Source organism: Lonchura striata, chromosome 4A (genome assembly GCF_050655825.1).
Source record: "Lonchura striata isolate lonStrDom1 chromosome 4A, ASM5065582v1, whole genome shotgun sequence".
In the NCBI taxonomy this organism is placed as follows: Eukaryota; Metazoa; Chordata; class Aves; order Passeriformes; family Estrildidae; genus Lonchura; species Lonchura striata.
The window spans coordinates 13282638-13296995 of NC_140742.1; the positions used below are offsets into that span (position 1 = coordinate 13282638).

Sequence of the window (14358 nt, forward strand, 5' to 3'; positions counted from 1 at the left end):
TTCAGACTGATCATTTATGGCCCAATTTTGCTTCTTCTAATCAAAATCAGAAAGCCTTAGTCCTCATATGGAATTATTTGGATTACCCACAGCAACACTATCACAGAAGGGCAGGACAGGTCTGGACTGGCTATATTTTACCTCAACACCCCCTCAACAGAAAAATGTCTGCTTCTCAGTCTGTTTTATTTTGTTTAGCTTTAGCACAGTGAACTGGGTATTTTATGTGTCAAGGAACTGGCAAGAACCAGTTCATCTCTACATGGAGGAGAAAAGGCAATAGCACTTGTATGTAAAAATTAGTGGGATTTAAATGTACTTCTTTGTATTCAGTTTGCAGAAACTTGGTGAATGCAGCCCTACCTCCACTCCACTCTGCCCAGTCATCTTCTATCTGGTAGAAATAATTTATGACAATGAAAAAATACCAACCATTGGCAATGCTTGTCCCCTTATTGGCTTTTTGTCACTCCACAGACCTCAGGAAACCTTAATGGTCAAGTTTTGCTCTCAGAAATACTGGCAAAGCTCGAAATCCCTGATTTCCAAACTTTGGATCTGCAAACCATTTGTGGTCCGTGACACCACAGTGCGTGGTGCTCACCATAAACCCGTGTGAAACGGTGACCTTTGTGATCACGGGATTGTGGAACAAATGATGTGGCTGCTAGGATAATTGTTTGGAATAAAAAGTACCCTTCTTAGTATTTCCCTAGCTAAATTTGTGCCATATTTCATGTCAATGCGTAACTGCATGTGTTGGCAGGAAGAAAAGATGTTACAATCTCTCTCTATTCCAATGCAAAATAAACTGTGAAGTTTTTCTTCACAAGGAAGCCACTTAAGAAAGCTACTCCTGGATGCAAAGAGAGGTTCAAAATTAACCATGTTCAAGTGTAAGTAGCATATGCTAGTACCAATTATATTTTGGGGGGAAGTTCCAGGTTTTTAGATTACATGAAAGTTAGGATTTCTTGACATCAAAAAGGATTAAACTGAGTTTAGGTTACTGAGCAGGATGTGAAGGAAGCCTTCATTCAAGATCATCTCTAAGTAATAAAAATCCAAATCCTGACTCCCACAAGCCACCTGAGGATTCTTATGATTTTCTAAGTTTACAAAGTATATATTAGTGTTTTAACATATTTAAGAAAGAATTATCTCAATGTTTGTATTTAAAATACTAGCAGATGTAAATGGATGCCTGAGTATTTACAAACAGCAGAAGTAATTGCCAGCTTATCTTGTGGATTTGAGCATCACAGCTTGCAGCTCAGTGAAATATAACCCAACGAGTTTACATCTGGGGGATGTAACAATGGGAGATTATTCTGAGGACATGTGCAAAGGGAAAGTAGCATGTATCAAGTGAAATATGTTTAGACTGGAAGTATTAATTGGCAGTATTAAGAGGCTTGAGGCTTAGACCTATGATCATGGACTTCTCTCAGCGATCTTTGTGAATCCAAGCAAAACTTCCAGGCTCATTAGCCTGGAAAGGGACTGAATCTGTAGCTATCTTGCCTCTTCCTCCCTCAGCTCTCCAAACCTTTTCTTTAAGCTCAATGTTACAGGACAAAAAGCTACTTGAGCAGCACCCATTGAAAAAATGAAAATCACCACCTACCTTTTTTAACTTTCCTGAACTGAATGTACATAAAATTATCCCCCTAATGTGATTGTGGGCGATCAAACCAAAATGCAACTCCAAGAAACCTCTTGGAGGTGGTTTCTATATGTTCTTCTGTCGTAAAAAAGAACAGTCATTCCTTCCCTATGAAGAGAAATGGATACTCTGAGGCCTCTTAGCCTCAGTGAGGAGTTTGGTATCCATAATGCTACCACAGGTATCTCCAGCTGCTTTGTGTGTATTAATTTAATAGTGTGGATACCGTTTGTTCTGTTTAAATATTTACCTAAATTTATGCTATTCTGTTGTTCATAAGACTCAGTATAAGAGAATGGAAAACAAACTTTGCAATGACCCAGCAGGAAGAGAAAGGCAGAAGTGAATTCCTCTACTCACAACAGGAGACCTGGTGTTGGTAGTTGCTACATCAGACCGATTTTCAAAGGAGAAATTTAAAAAACTTACTTTGGACTAAGATGAAACTCTTAGAATTTTTAAACTGTTTTTCTCTCACTTTATGATATGAGGGAAAAATCCATTGCTTCTTTTAAAATGGGAAATCATATCACTCGGCCATAACAAAAGCCTGTTTTAGATTGGTTTATTGCCCAATTTTTAAATGCACATTGCCACAGCATTTCAGAGGAATGTATTTACATTTACCTTTCTAAAACATACAGTATATTATGTTGCCGTTAAAAACCCACAAACTCAATCTGATATTTCTTCACTAATTTATTCCCAAGCCAATATGTATTTTAATGTTCCAAACTGTTGCTAATTAACACATGGAAATATTTTAACATGGATTTTGATTAATTCCATTTAACAGTCTAACCAGTGCTAAAGCATATGTGGTGTGTCATTTCTTTCTTTTGAGGAAGGCATTGGCATTAAATCTTTCAATCTTCCTGAGCACCAAATGCTAATTTCAGGAAGATTAAATAACAGACTGCAGCTACAGTTTCCTTTCTTTACTTCCCAGAAGGTGAAATGAACATATTTATGTGGGAGGAATTTCTTTACTGCACAAGCCAAAATACAGAAATTAGATTTTTTTCCCCAACACTGCTAATACACCAGCAATTGCCTGCCAACTAAATAACTTTAACCTATATCTGCAGTTCATGGAGCATGGCCAAGTTATATGTTCAACTTTCTTTCACTGTGTTTTTTTTTTTATTAAAGTATTCCCATATGATGTTTTCACTTGCAGCTCCTAAATGCTTTTCCATACTTGAAGCAGAGAGTAGAGCTAATAGTGGGGTGGCTCTGGCCATAACACCAGAAATGCTTGTAGAAGACCTCCTCTGATTTTCACATTTTGAAAGTATTTTATACATATGATTCATGTTGTATTGCTGCAGTGGTTTAAAATCTGAGTGTAGTTCTGCAGGTCAGCAAACTGAAGGACAGAAAACAGCCTGAGGTGTGCACGTGAGGAAGCACATCACACCTGTGAGAATGCAGGAGATGGGTCAGGGACCTGAGTATCAATCCAGCTTTTCATGAGATGCAGTCTGATCAGCTTAAGAACAGTTAAGCACTTCTGTTCCTATGATCTCCATCAAAAGGTGACCACACCTGAGTCCTGCAGTTGCTCTTTCCCACATGGTGAGTGCAGTCTGACTGTGCTCACAGCCACTGTCCATGCCCTGTGGTCAGCATGCTCCTGCTGAGAGCCTGAGCAGAGTGCACTGTTACACCTGCATCTCCTCCATGTCCTGCTCACCTCTGTTGTCTGAGCAGCCTTTTCTTCTGATTCTTTCCCTAGGTCTTATTTTACTTATTGCAGTATTCTCTGTAAATCTTCGTTCAGCTTCTAATATATGGTGCTGTCCCTCCTCCTTTACCTTTCGCTAGCTGTATTTCTGTCTCAGCTGCTCATGTAACATCTGAAGTGTTTTATGTTTGATTTCCTACTCTGTCTACAATACCCAATCACATTCTGCACCTTTGAGTTGTCCTGGCATTTGCAAGGAGCATTCCAGTTGTTTCTTACTGATATACAACTACTAGATACAACAGCCTAATTTTCCACTTGACTACTGTTTTCATCAGGATTAAAACTTTCTTCTCCAAATCTGAATTTATACCCCCTGATTATCTTTATGCATCTTTTTATATATTTAACAGGTGTGTGTTGGATGCCACTAAATGAGTGGCACTGGGAATTTCAAAATTATAGCTTCTAGGGAGAGTCCCTGCTGTTGTTCAAGAAGCAGAAGCTGTCCAGAGAAACCCTAGGTTCAGACCCAGTGATGATTCACAACAGCTGTTACTGTCCATGAAGAAATGTGTGCACACTCTCCTGCCTGCACTTGAAAAAACATGTGAATTCTATGCTTTCAGAATATTTAAAAATCTTAGTTTCTCTACAAGAATAAGGGTTGTGGAAAAATATATCTGAAAGTTATGACAGGAATGAGCAGTGAATATGTAGGACGGTTTTTTCAAACTGGCTGTGTGTTACTTTCGAGGTTGCATCAGGTAAAATAAAATTTAACATATCTGGTGGCAAAGTTTAAGAATGGCCATTCACTGTAGTACAGTAGGCCAGATGCTGATACCTAAATATCTGCCCATCCTGTTCTCAGAAAGAAGCAAGCATGCTATTCACTTGAGGACTGATCACAGCCCAGAGTGAAAACACACACCATGAAACATTCAAATACAGGAAAATGGTGCTTCCTCATCTTTTCTTATACAAGCATTGTTTATTGCACTTTTCAGAGAAATATTTTTATTAAGGCCAGTTATAGTCAAGAAGAGTATTAAAAAATAGTGCAAAAACTCCACCTTTGTTCCACCTGCTAGGCTGGTCCTAAAAGAATGCCCTTGTTAGCTGACAACTAAGCAGACTACTAATAATACCAAGATCCAAGAACATCCTTCCTTATGCATTTGCATGCACATAGATGGATACAAGGTGCTGAAAAATTAGGTCTACCAACTCCTGGTTATTATTCAAAAGGCACATTAACAGTCAACATTGAGATAACATAACACTTAATGCTGGTTTTACACAGATTGTGATATTGTCCTTTAAAAAAAAATGTTTGTTCCATAGTCATACACCAAATTTATTGTCAAAGTTATGAATACACCCTACAGTCCCCCTGCAGCCTTTGAATAATGCCTTCACATCTTTGCTCAAGCCAAACAAATTCTTCTACTGCTCTCCCCAAAGCCTTTGAGGGCATTTTACTTTGTGACATTTCATAAGACACCAAATGAGACAAGCAAGTACTCTGGCACTGGGAATTTCAAAAAATGTTTAAAAAAAAAGAAATCACCCCTCAAGACACCACAGGTCTGACTCTTCCCAGAGTTAACTCTAACTTCACTCAGACTATTTTTCTTCCTCTCAGCAAGTCAAAATTAGGAGTAGCTTGCAACACAAAAACCACTAACAAATGAACAATGGGAAAGAAGGAACCTAACCCTTCTTTTCCAAAACCAAACACACATGGTCAGTTCTTTCAGCCACACTTATTCAAGAGACTTTAGGTGCCCTGTTTGGAAATGCAGACTTCCCACTGGTCACAGGAGTTCAAGATCAGGCCCTAAATATGCTTATTTATGTTTGATTTAAAATAGACAAGCTGTCCTCTTGCTATCCCTTTAAAATAGACAAGCTATCCTCTTGCTGCAAAACAGCTTTGCTGTTTTAGCTTAGCCATTGTCCAGGCCATGGGACAGTAGCCTTCAAAAGGCCACAATAAGAGGTCTTCAGTCGAGTGGTGTCATATGGTCTTCATTTAGAAGTATCATAAGAACATTACTTCTCACAGTATTTACAAATTAAAAACATATGGCTGTAACCTCTAATACTGCAAGAAATACTGCTCTTTGGCTTTGTTTTTGGCCTCAGACTTTTGAAATATGAACCAACCAAAGGGATTTCATCTTAATGCGTGATCCAGTCCATTCCTCTTCCAAGCTCAAAGTCAGAGGGACAGCTAAAACTGGCATCTGAAAAAAGTGATTTGCCCAGAACTATGGCAATGTACTATGCTGACAACTAGAGTAGCACGTATATCAAAAAGGGGTGGGGCTGGTTAATGGCATCTACTTTCTTTCTATTAAATTAAGAAAAAAAAGAAAGAAACCAAACATATTATCCTGGCTTTGGTTCCTATAGAGAGTTTTATAAGTCATATATAAGCCTCTTGCATTTACTATTTAGGTTCAATCAATATGGTTATCTACCTGTCAATTTTTCTTGCTCTTTAATGCAGAAGGAGAACAGCCTTTTTTATAGCTAGCTCAGAAAGCACTAAGCAAATCAATACATGCAGCGATAACAGAATGATTTGAAACACGTAACAGAAGCTTATCACTTTGCAGTATACTGAACCCGTCAAAATATTTTCCTAGAAGTAAAGTGAAAATAGAAGTTCTTCATTTTTTATTCCTTAAGTGGAAAGTGACATAGATGTCGTAGGCCTTTTGGATTTGTTCCTAGCTTTGTATTTTTGGGAAATTTTTGTACATGAGCATTTGCTACTTTGCAGGAGCATGAAGCCAATTCTGTAGTGAGATTTAAAAACTGCCTTGAGAATCAAAAATTATCTCAATTGCTCTTGATTCTCCATCTCTAAACCATTATTGGAAATCCATGCATTGTTCTGGGGAACTGGGCATAAGGTTTTCCAGGAATGCAGCTTCTGATGTTCCCACAGACCTTAAAACTCTCTGCTTTACTCAGTGCTCCCAGTAATTTGTGCTTGAACCCAATCTGAAAAGTACAGGCTTTCTTTCAGCTGTCACTTGCTGAGTTAGTCAATTTGAAATAATTTATAAGCATCTGATTCCTAGAGGTTTAAATATAGATAGATGTATCAAGATTCTGGATTTTAAAGCAGCAGAGAGAGGATCAGTTGTTATTGTGGTCTCTAACATCTACTTTTTTGGAGAAATTCATAGGATTTAACTATGCAGCTCTCTTTGAGTGGTAAGTAACAATCATCTGCCATCATAGGATTTAAGTAGGTGTAATTCTGCATAATACAAAAGCTCTTTCCAATATTCCTGGCTTGCCACAATTTATCAGTTAAACGCAAGCTCAAAATTAATATATACGTATTGCAATGTAAGTATGACATAAATACATACTAAAGAGACAGGAGTTAATACGAAAGGAACAGCAAATAATGTTTACAGGTTGAGGCTTTCTATAATTTTTTCTCCCAGTTTTAGCTCCAAGGCCATTGCTATCAATTCTGTGTCATGAGATCTGGTGGATTTCTGCATGTGACCCAGAAACTCACATGATGGCCCTATGGCTTCCCAGTTCACGAAGATTTGCTCCACAGCTTCTGAACTTCAGGGGCTACCAGGCCTGGGCACTACTGGTTACACTGGGTTTAGCTCAAGGCAAACCATAAAATGTTTTACCTTCACCCTTAGAAAACAATACTGATATGAAAAACAAAGCAAAAAGGTAGGATCACAAAATCACAAAGAAACCTTTCCATGACATGACTAAAAGTTTACAGAGGCTCTGCTACTTCTATTTCTCTACTAGAAAAGGCCACTCATGGTGCACTCAGGTCTGAACTAACTCTGGGCGAGCCAAGGTCTGTGAATCACACAGCAGCCCCCACTCAGAGGCAAGGATTAGTCCACAGGTGTCTAAGAGCTGCTAAGCACCTCCTGACCCCACCTGGTGAGTCTGTGTGAGCTCAATGAGAATGTGCACAACCTCAGAAATCACTGACCCACGATCCCTTGCCCGGCGGAGACACGCCAGCAGCGAGGCATTAACAATGCTGTCTGCTCCAGAGCAGCTGAAAGATGGATGGGCATCTCTGATGGCAGAATTGGGCCCAGCAAATGAGCAAAGATTCTTAGAGCAACACCTCAAGTGACACAAATTATGTTATAAAATTGATCACTTCCTTACACATGGCAGAACGTTTCCAGGGCACTCAACATCTTATTCCATTAAGCCATGATAAATGACACCATATTTCCACATCAGTCTGAGCACTTCTTTTAAATCTGCTTGTTCAAATATTTGGTTACTTACTCCCCTCTCTCTCTGTAAGATAGCAAGAACAGTCTTTTTCTTTTCTAACACTGCATGCCCTAATGGATGCCATTATTGCAGGACCATGACCTAGGAATTTTATTTCTTTACAGAATTCCTCATCTTAAGAACAAGCAAAACTTTGAGGGAATCACTAAAAACCTTTCAGTGTGCATTCTATCTGCACACACTCAGGAACTTGAAAAAATGGACTCATATATACAGGAAACCGACAGTACAAATTATGCAGAAATGCCACAAAACAATTCTCCTATTGCTAGCTTGAAGAAGATCACCAGCAGCAACCTGGAACAGTGTTAAAATGGAAACCTATGGAGTAGGAACAAAATTGTTTCAAGCAGATCACTACAGCTCGAGGTGGCTTGGGAAGGTTCATAAATTGATAAGCACCACCAAAGGAACATAAGCCTCCACATCAATTGTATAAAGATTACAACAGAGCCACTCACTGCAGTCATTCTGAAAAGGTTATGGGTTTCACAGGTGTGCACTGTCAGTTCTGATTAAGCTTAAACTAAACCAGTTATCTATAATGTTGGATTGGAAGGAGTTTTATAACTGAATGCAAGGTAAATCAAATTCAGGATACACATCTGTGAAAAAACACAGAGGGCCGAAGTTCACAGTCCTGACACAGGTGAAAAAATCCAACTCTCCAAACACAGGAGATTTGCCTGTAAAAGATCCATCAGTCTGGCTATTGTCCTATGTTCTGTCTCAGAAAGGAAAAGTTATTTTGTCACAGCTTTGGGTTTTCATTCCCTCTTCAACTTACTACTCACTCTCAAAATGCAGACTACTTTAAGATTATTATCTACTTTAATTTCTAATTTGCTTAGAGTTTACCATTTATCTGAACGTGAAATTAATTATACGCCTATACTTTTCACTACGCAGGATATAAACTAAAATAGCAACAAATTAATAATGCAATTTTTCATCTTTGCAACTGGGAATCCTTCCAAAAACAACACTTCATATCAGAGATTCCTAGAGCTATGCAAGAATGTGGGTGAAATTCTGCACCCAAAAAACATTGTTAACAACTCAATCGATTTCACAGTTCCAGGATTTCACTCAAAAAGTAAAGAAATTAAAAATGCATTCTTAGTAGTTGACACAAATTGCAAAAGGTACCATTTATTTCCAAAAATACTTTGCATTAATTCTGCACTTTAAAGTGCTTCTATTGACTCATGGCATTAATAGATGGCAAGAGCAAAAAAAAGTATTTGCTTTTGCAACATCATTATTTCCTTTGCATGCAATTATTTACTTGCCAAACAATGCTAGTGACAAATCGCAGCAGACTCTGAAGTCATCTACACCAGCAGATTTTTAACCCAAGGTAAAAATAAACAGAAACATCTGTAAAGTAATCTTGCAGAAAGCTACGTTTATTAACAAATACATTTTCTAATAAAACACCATCTGCAAGCAACCCTCAGCTTCCACTTGATATAAATAGGCCTTTTACTGTTTTCAGATGCAGTTCCCAGAAAATTATTCCAAGCTCTACTGCAAAACACATCAGTCTTTGTTGCTGCCTGGAATGTTAATAAATAACATCAAGTTTTTAAATAGTCAAACAAATTATTGGCTTGAAACAATTATTCCAATAGAAAAAGCTGACCTTTTGGTATAAAGTAGTTTAAGAATGCATCGCTCCTCATTCCTAGGATAAAAATATTACCAAGCAGGGAAATATTTTTGGGAAAACAGAAAGCTATGAAAATCCCATCTTGCAATTCTGCTTATATGTACACTGTACACCTACCTTCCAAAGGTTACTGGCTTAGAGAAACTCAGACTAAGAGAAAAAATACACAGAGTATAAATAGTTCAGTCTATATCCTTATTGTACCAAAAATGCTCCTCACAGGACTACTGTTCTGACCAGCAATACAAAATTCAACAGCTTCAACTGTTGGTTGCAGAGATTGGGACTGAATCCCAGTATTAAGAGCTCTTCAAAATGCATAAAAGCTTCAATGGGACACATTTTCATAAGCATTATTCACAAAATAAGTCATATTAATTCCAATAAAAAGAAAAAAAGGAATTTAGCAAACTCTGCAAATAAACTTACTGGCAGAACTGTTTAGTGCCACTGAAATTTGAACACTGCCATTTTTCCTTAGAATTTAAAATAGCAATCTGTCTATCAAACTACTTACTAACTGAGAATTCAAGAGTGAAAATTGCAGATGAACTGAGATATTAGAGTTCCCTGTCCAGAGCCAGTGTAGCTGGTACACATATATTACACCCAACAGAGATCTAGCCTTTTAATATTAATCATAAACAAGAAATGTTAGTATTTCAAAATGTGCTTTCAAAACTACATTAAATATTGCTACTGGGACTATCACAACAAACCAACGAAAGAAGTTATGCACATTTTAGAAAAGGGAATACACTGTATTGTTTATTCCAGTAATTCAACTGCATATTTCCAGAGAAAAATAGTTAGTGAATGTAATACTCAAGCAGTACTAGAGAGAAGATATTTTAAACCACTTACTTCACTAACAGGAGGAATGTTGAGCTTTGGTACCTTGTTCTTCGAACTAGGTGTGTTCACTTTTCCTTCCAGCAGTGCTCCAAAGGACTGATTTCCATATCCACTCTCAATTTCTATTGGGGGTTTCAGTTCAGGTGAGTCATTGGGTACCTGGTCCTGACCATCCATAGGCCTGACATAGGCTGTAGGCTTTTGCTGGACCATGCTGTTTTTACAGTGAAGTCCTGGTGGGAAATTCTGAGTTGAAAGACCATTGTTTGCAGTTAACAAAGAAGTGGAAGGAAGTGGAGATCCAGGACCATGGCCTACAAACTCAAGCTCTGTGGGTGACTTTGAATGACTGTTTTCTTTGTAAGTGTGCTCTCCAGGTGCTGACTTTGCATGAGTGTGCCTCCTTGAATGTGAAGATGTTGCCATAGCACTTGCTTCCTCAGTTCCCCCACTTTTATGCTGCTCACTCTGGCAATTGTAGAGATCTTCATACCTGCCCTGTGACTGGTCATGAGAAGAGCTGTGCTTTGTCCGACTCTGCTGACCACTGGGCTGGCTTGGCTGGGCCCCACTGGAGTTGTGACCACTGCGTGACCAGTCTGTCCTCGACTTCCTGCTGCTCTGGTGGCTGTGCAGCAAAGTAGAATTCGATGACAATGAAGAAGGCGGAGGCATTGATGTTGATGAGTTGCCACTGATCTGATGAGATGGGATCATCCTGTTCCTCGGTTCTGGGAAAAAGTTCTGTTCATTTTTGTCAATGGGTGTCTGTGGGACAGAATTCTTTGGGATTCCTACAAGGTGGCTCTGGTTGGAGTGGTTGGTTAACAGATCCTTCATCTCATCATAATTTCCCAATGTGTTCTGGACACGGTTTGCAAGGGCGTCGCCTTTATTTGTCTAAAATATTAAAAAAAAAAAAAGACACGAAAAGCGTGAGTAAATTCCTGATTTACAAGTTATTGCTCAGAACAGTTGTCTTAGAAGATGGCAAATGTTAGCTGTTTAATGGTGTCATGCTGACATTTAATTAAATTTCAATTACATTTTGCATATGTTATGTAAGAAAAACCTATCAATAACTGTGTTCAAAGAATCTCTTGAAACGGGCTTGCATCAGTAACACTTGTCTACTGCTTCCCATTTTCTTAAATATGCTCTCAGAGAAGTGTTTAAATTGCATCAGTTATGGATGTTAGGCACAAAATAAGCTGGGTTTATGTCAGAGATGTTTGGCTTGTACATTTCATATCGTGCAAAACACGAATGCACAATTACTGGCTACTGAGCATTTGAATTGCAATCTCACAGTTGATAAAAGTACGTTATTGCTCTATCAGCCCCTTGACCCACAGTTCTGCCATAAATAGAAGCTGGGTAGTCTGTAATAACACCAAACTCTTCACTCCAGTTTAACTTCAATTACTTTTCCATAGAAAGTAGAGTTTGACCTGAAGTATCTAATCTGAATCCAGAGAAGAAAAAGTTTCTACCACATGCTATGGTAGGTTCAACTAAAGGATCATTCAAAAATATTTTCTCTTAGAACATAAACAGACATGATTGCCACATTCTTAAACATTGGGATTCTTCTGCTGTCTGCAGGCTGGTTGTATTTCTTAATCCTGCTTTTCTTTGATTTCCAGTAATTATTAAATAAATACTGACTCATATTTGTTTCACTGCTATTATACTTTTCCTTTTGAAGCATTAAGTTTCTTTTTCCTTTTCCCTTTCACTTGTAAAAAGCTGGACAAATAAGCTGGAAGCTATAATTAATACACAGCTGATTTCCTCTCTCTTCCTGTTCTAACTCACCCCACATGGATGCAAAGCAGCAGCTTTCCTACTGACCTTTCTGTCACTGAAGTGACCAGCAGAGAACTAAAACACCTTATTCCCCATGCTTATGGCTTTACAAGACTCAAAGGATAAAAACAAAGGTGAACTACAGATCCTGTACAAGCAGATGGTTCAGTTCTACAGTCTGGAATTAAATGACAAAGTTATGTCATGATACAGCCAACTCTACTTCTGTTTGGAGGGGTTTTTTCACTCAATAAAACAAGTAGCGCCACAATCCAATGGAGCCTTAACACCAGGCCATAAAGATGGGGAAAATCAGCAGTAGGAGCTTGTGCTTGGTTAGAGTGTCACAGTTCTTTGGTGAGGGATCCTACTATGCCTCTGATCCCATTTTCCTCAAGTATTAAAGAGAAGTTTGAGTGATGAAAAAAATTCATGCATGGATTCCTCCTGAAATATCTACTTACAGTAGACACTGCTGAAGTAGTCAGAGGATGAGCAAAGGACTGAATGTGCCATAAAAAAAGTAGATAATAAATGCAAATTTCCTTTTGCTCATTCTCAGGGATTGTAACATATATTAGCACTGCATTGAGGCAGTGATTTAAAAATTAACTGTTCAATGTTGTCCCCATTTCTATATATTTTGCCAGTGCTCCTAACTGATACAGTTAATAATCCCAGTTGTGGAGAACCACGAATCACTTTAATTCACTAAGTCCCTAGGTTGGTCATTTTAGTGGCAAAAATTATATTCTAGCTAAGCCAAGAATAAGCTCTTTGTATATGAGCAGTCTCCTTCAACTGAGTTGCACAATGAGCTGTTTGGGCAGCAGCCAAAACCAGCCTTTTCTGTTCAACCCCCAAATTTAAAACAAGGAGATTCCATTGTGCTTAAGGGCCCAGCAGGAATTATGATTCGAAGTCTAAACACTTACATACTTGTTCTGTTTCCTCCCTGCCCAAACACTTTAACTCCTTACGGGATAGAACATGGGAAATAACAGTACCAAAAAAAAACCTGACCACCAACCTTCACCTCTGTGGTTCAGCTACACTTCCAGGGAGCATTTAGCTTACTTTCCAGAAAGTAAAATTTAAAAGAAAAAGGTACTGACAACATATCATAACTGTAACACTTCAACATCCCAGCACACTAAATGGCTCTTTTGTCTAGATCCTCACAGATAAAATGTTTTAACCTGAAAGTAGATATTTTCTATAATTTTATGTTGGATGTATCTAATTATCTCAATGTATTTTCTTTTACATGTCACATGATGATAAATATAACTTTGCTTGGCATTAACTCTATTTTATAGTTAATGTTCACATCCTGCAGACAGAAGACATTGCATAAATGTTAGGTATTGTTATTATTCATAGTGTTTTACAGGGAACATTAATAAAAATATATTTACTGAAAACCATGGAGATGAAATTATTCTAAACATTCTTAAGTGCATTTTAAGTACACTACAGCTCATATCCAATGGTTACTGAAGTCAATGGAAGGATAATTATTCTCTTCAGTGGCCTTCAAACCAGATTGCAAAGGAAAAAAAACATTATTAATGGTAATTCATCTTACATTTAAATAAAATTAGAGCACACACGCTAAAGTCAGACTTAGGCGTCATATCACAATCTGAACGAGCTCAGGAATGTAGTGCACTGTTCCATCTCCACTTAAGACATAAGGCAAAACATTAATGTTTTTACTTTATTTCCACAACAAATTCCAGGCTCTCACAAGAAGCACAGGATTCTTGACAAGCCCAGATACAAGCACAAGAAACACAAAATCCAGTCATAATTTCTTGCTCTTTGTTACTTCCAGAATGGGGACAATTTCTACCTTCATATGCTGGATAATTGGCCGATTTCCTAAAGAAAACCTCTGTATGCCTTATTTTTTGAATAGCATGCTGAATCACAATTTTGTTGCTATCAAGGAAATGCAGCATTTTGAGTATTCCAAGGCATAAATTATATGCCTGGTTTATGACTCATGGCTAGTAGCATTCCCCCGCATTCTAGGCTTCTGTTAATTTAGGAAATGCACATCTTCCTGTATTTGCTTCTATTTCTTTCAAAAGCTATCTATAATAGAATCCTACTGGAAGACTAATTTGCTAGCTAGCTATTGCATTATAGTTTTACAAAAAAAGAACTAATGCACTCAAACTTATAGGCCCCATTTACAAGTGTTTTTTGAAAATTTGTGTCAAACTTGAGGTTTCATAATTCATTCACGTCCTTATGCCTCATAGCTAAACTAACCTCCATGGATTAGAAGCTGAGATCTTTTTTATGCTAAGCTTGGAAAGCATGGAGGGGCTTTACCTGAAA

The 14358-nt window shown here is 38.0% G+C and overlaps 1 protein-coding gene across 9 annotated transcripts in view; it reads right to left on the reverse strand.

Moving 5' to 3' along the window:
* The window catches only part of AFF2 (ALF transcription elongation factor 2), a 350216-nt gene that overhangs the window by 222322 nt on the left and 113536 nt on the right, over nucleotides 1–14358 (reverse strand). For all 9 annotated transcript variants that reach the window (XM_085570466.1, XM_085570462.1, XM_085570465.1 and 6 more), the window contains exon 3: nucleotides 10210–11100. In XM_085570466.1, the coding sequence (XP_085426592.1) occupies nucleotides 10210–11100 (891 nt within the window). The remainder of the gene's footprint in view (nucleotides 1–10209; nucleotides 11101–14358) is intronic.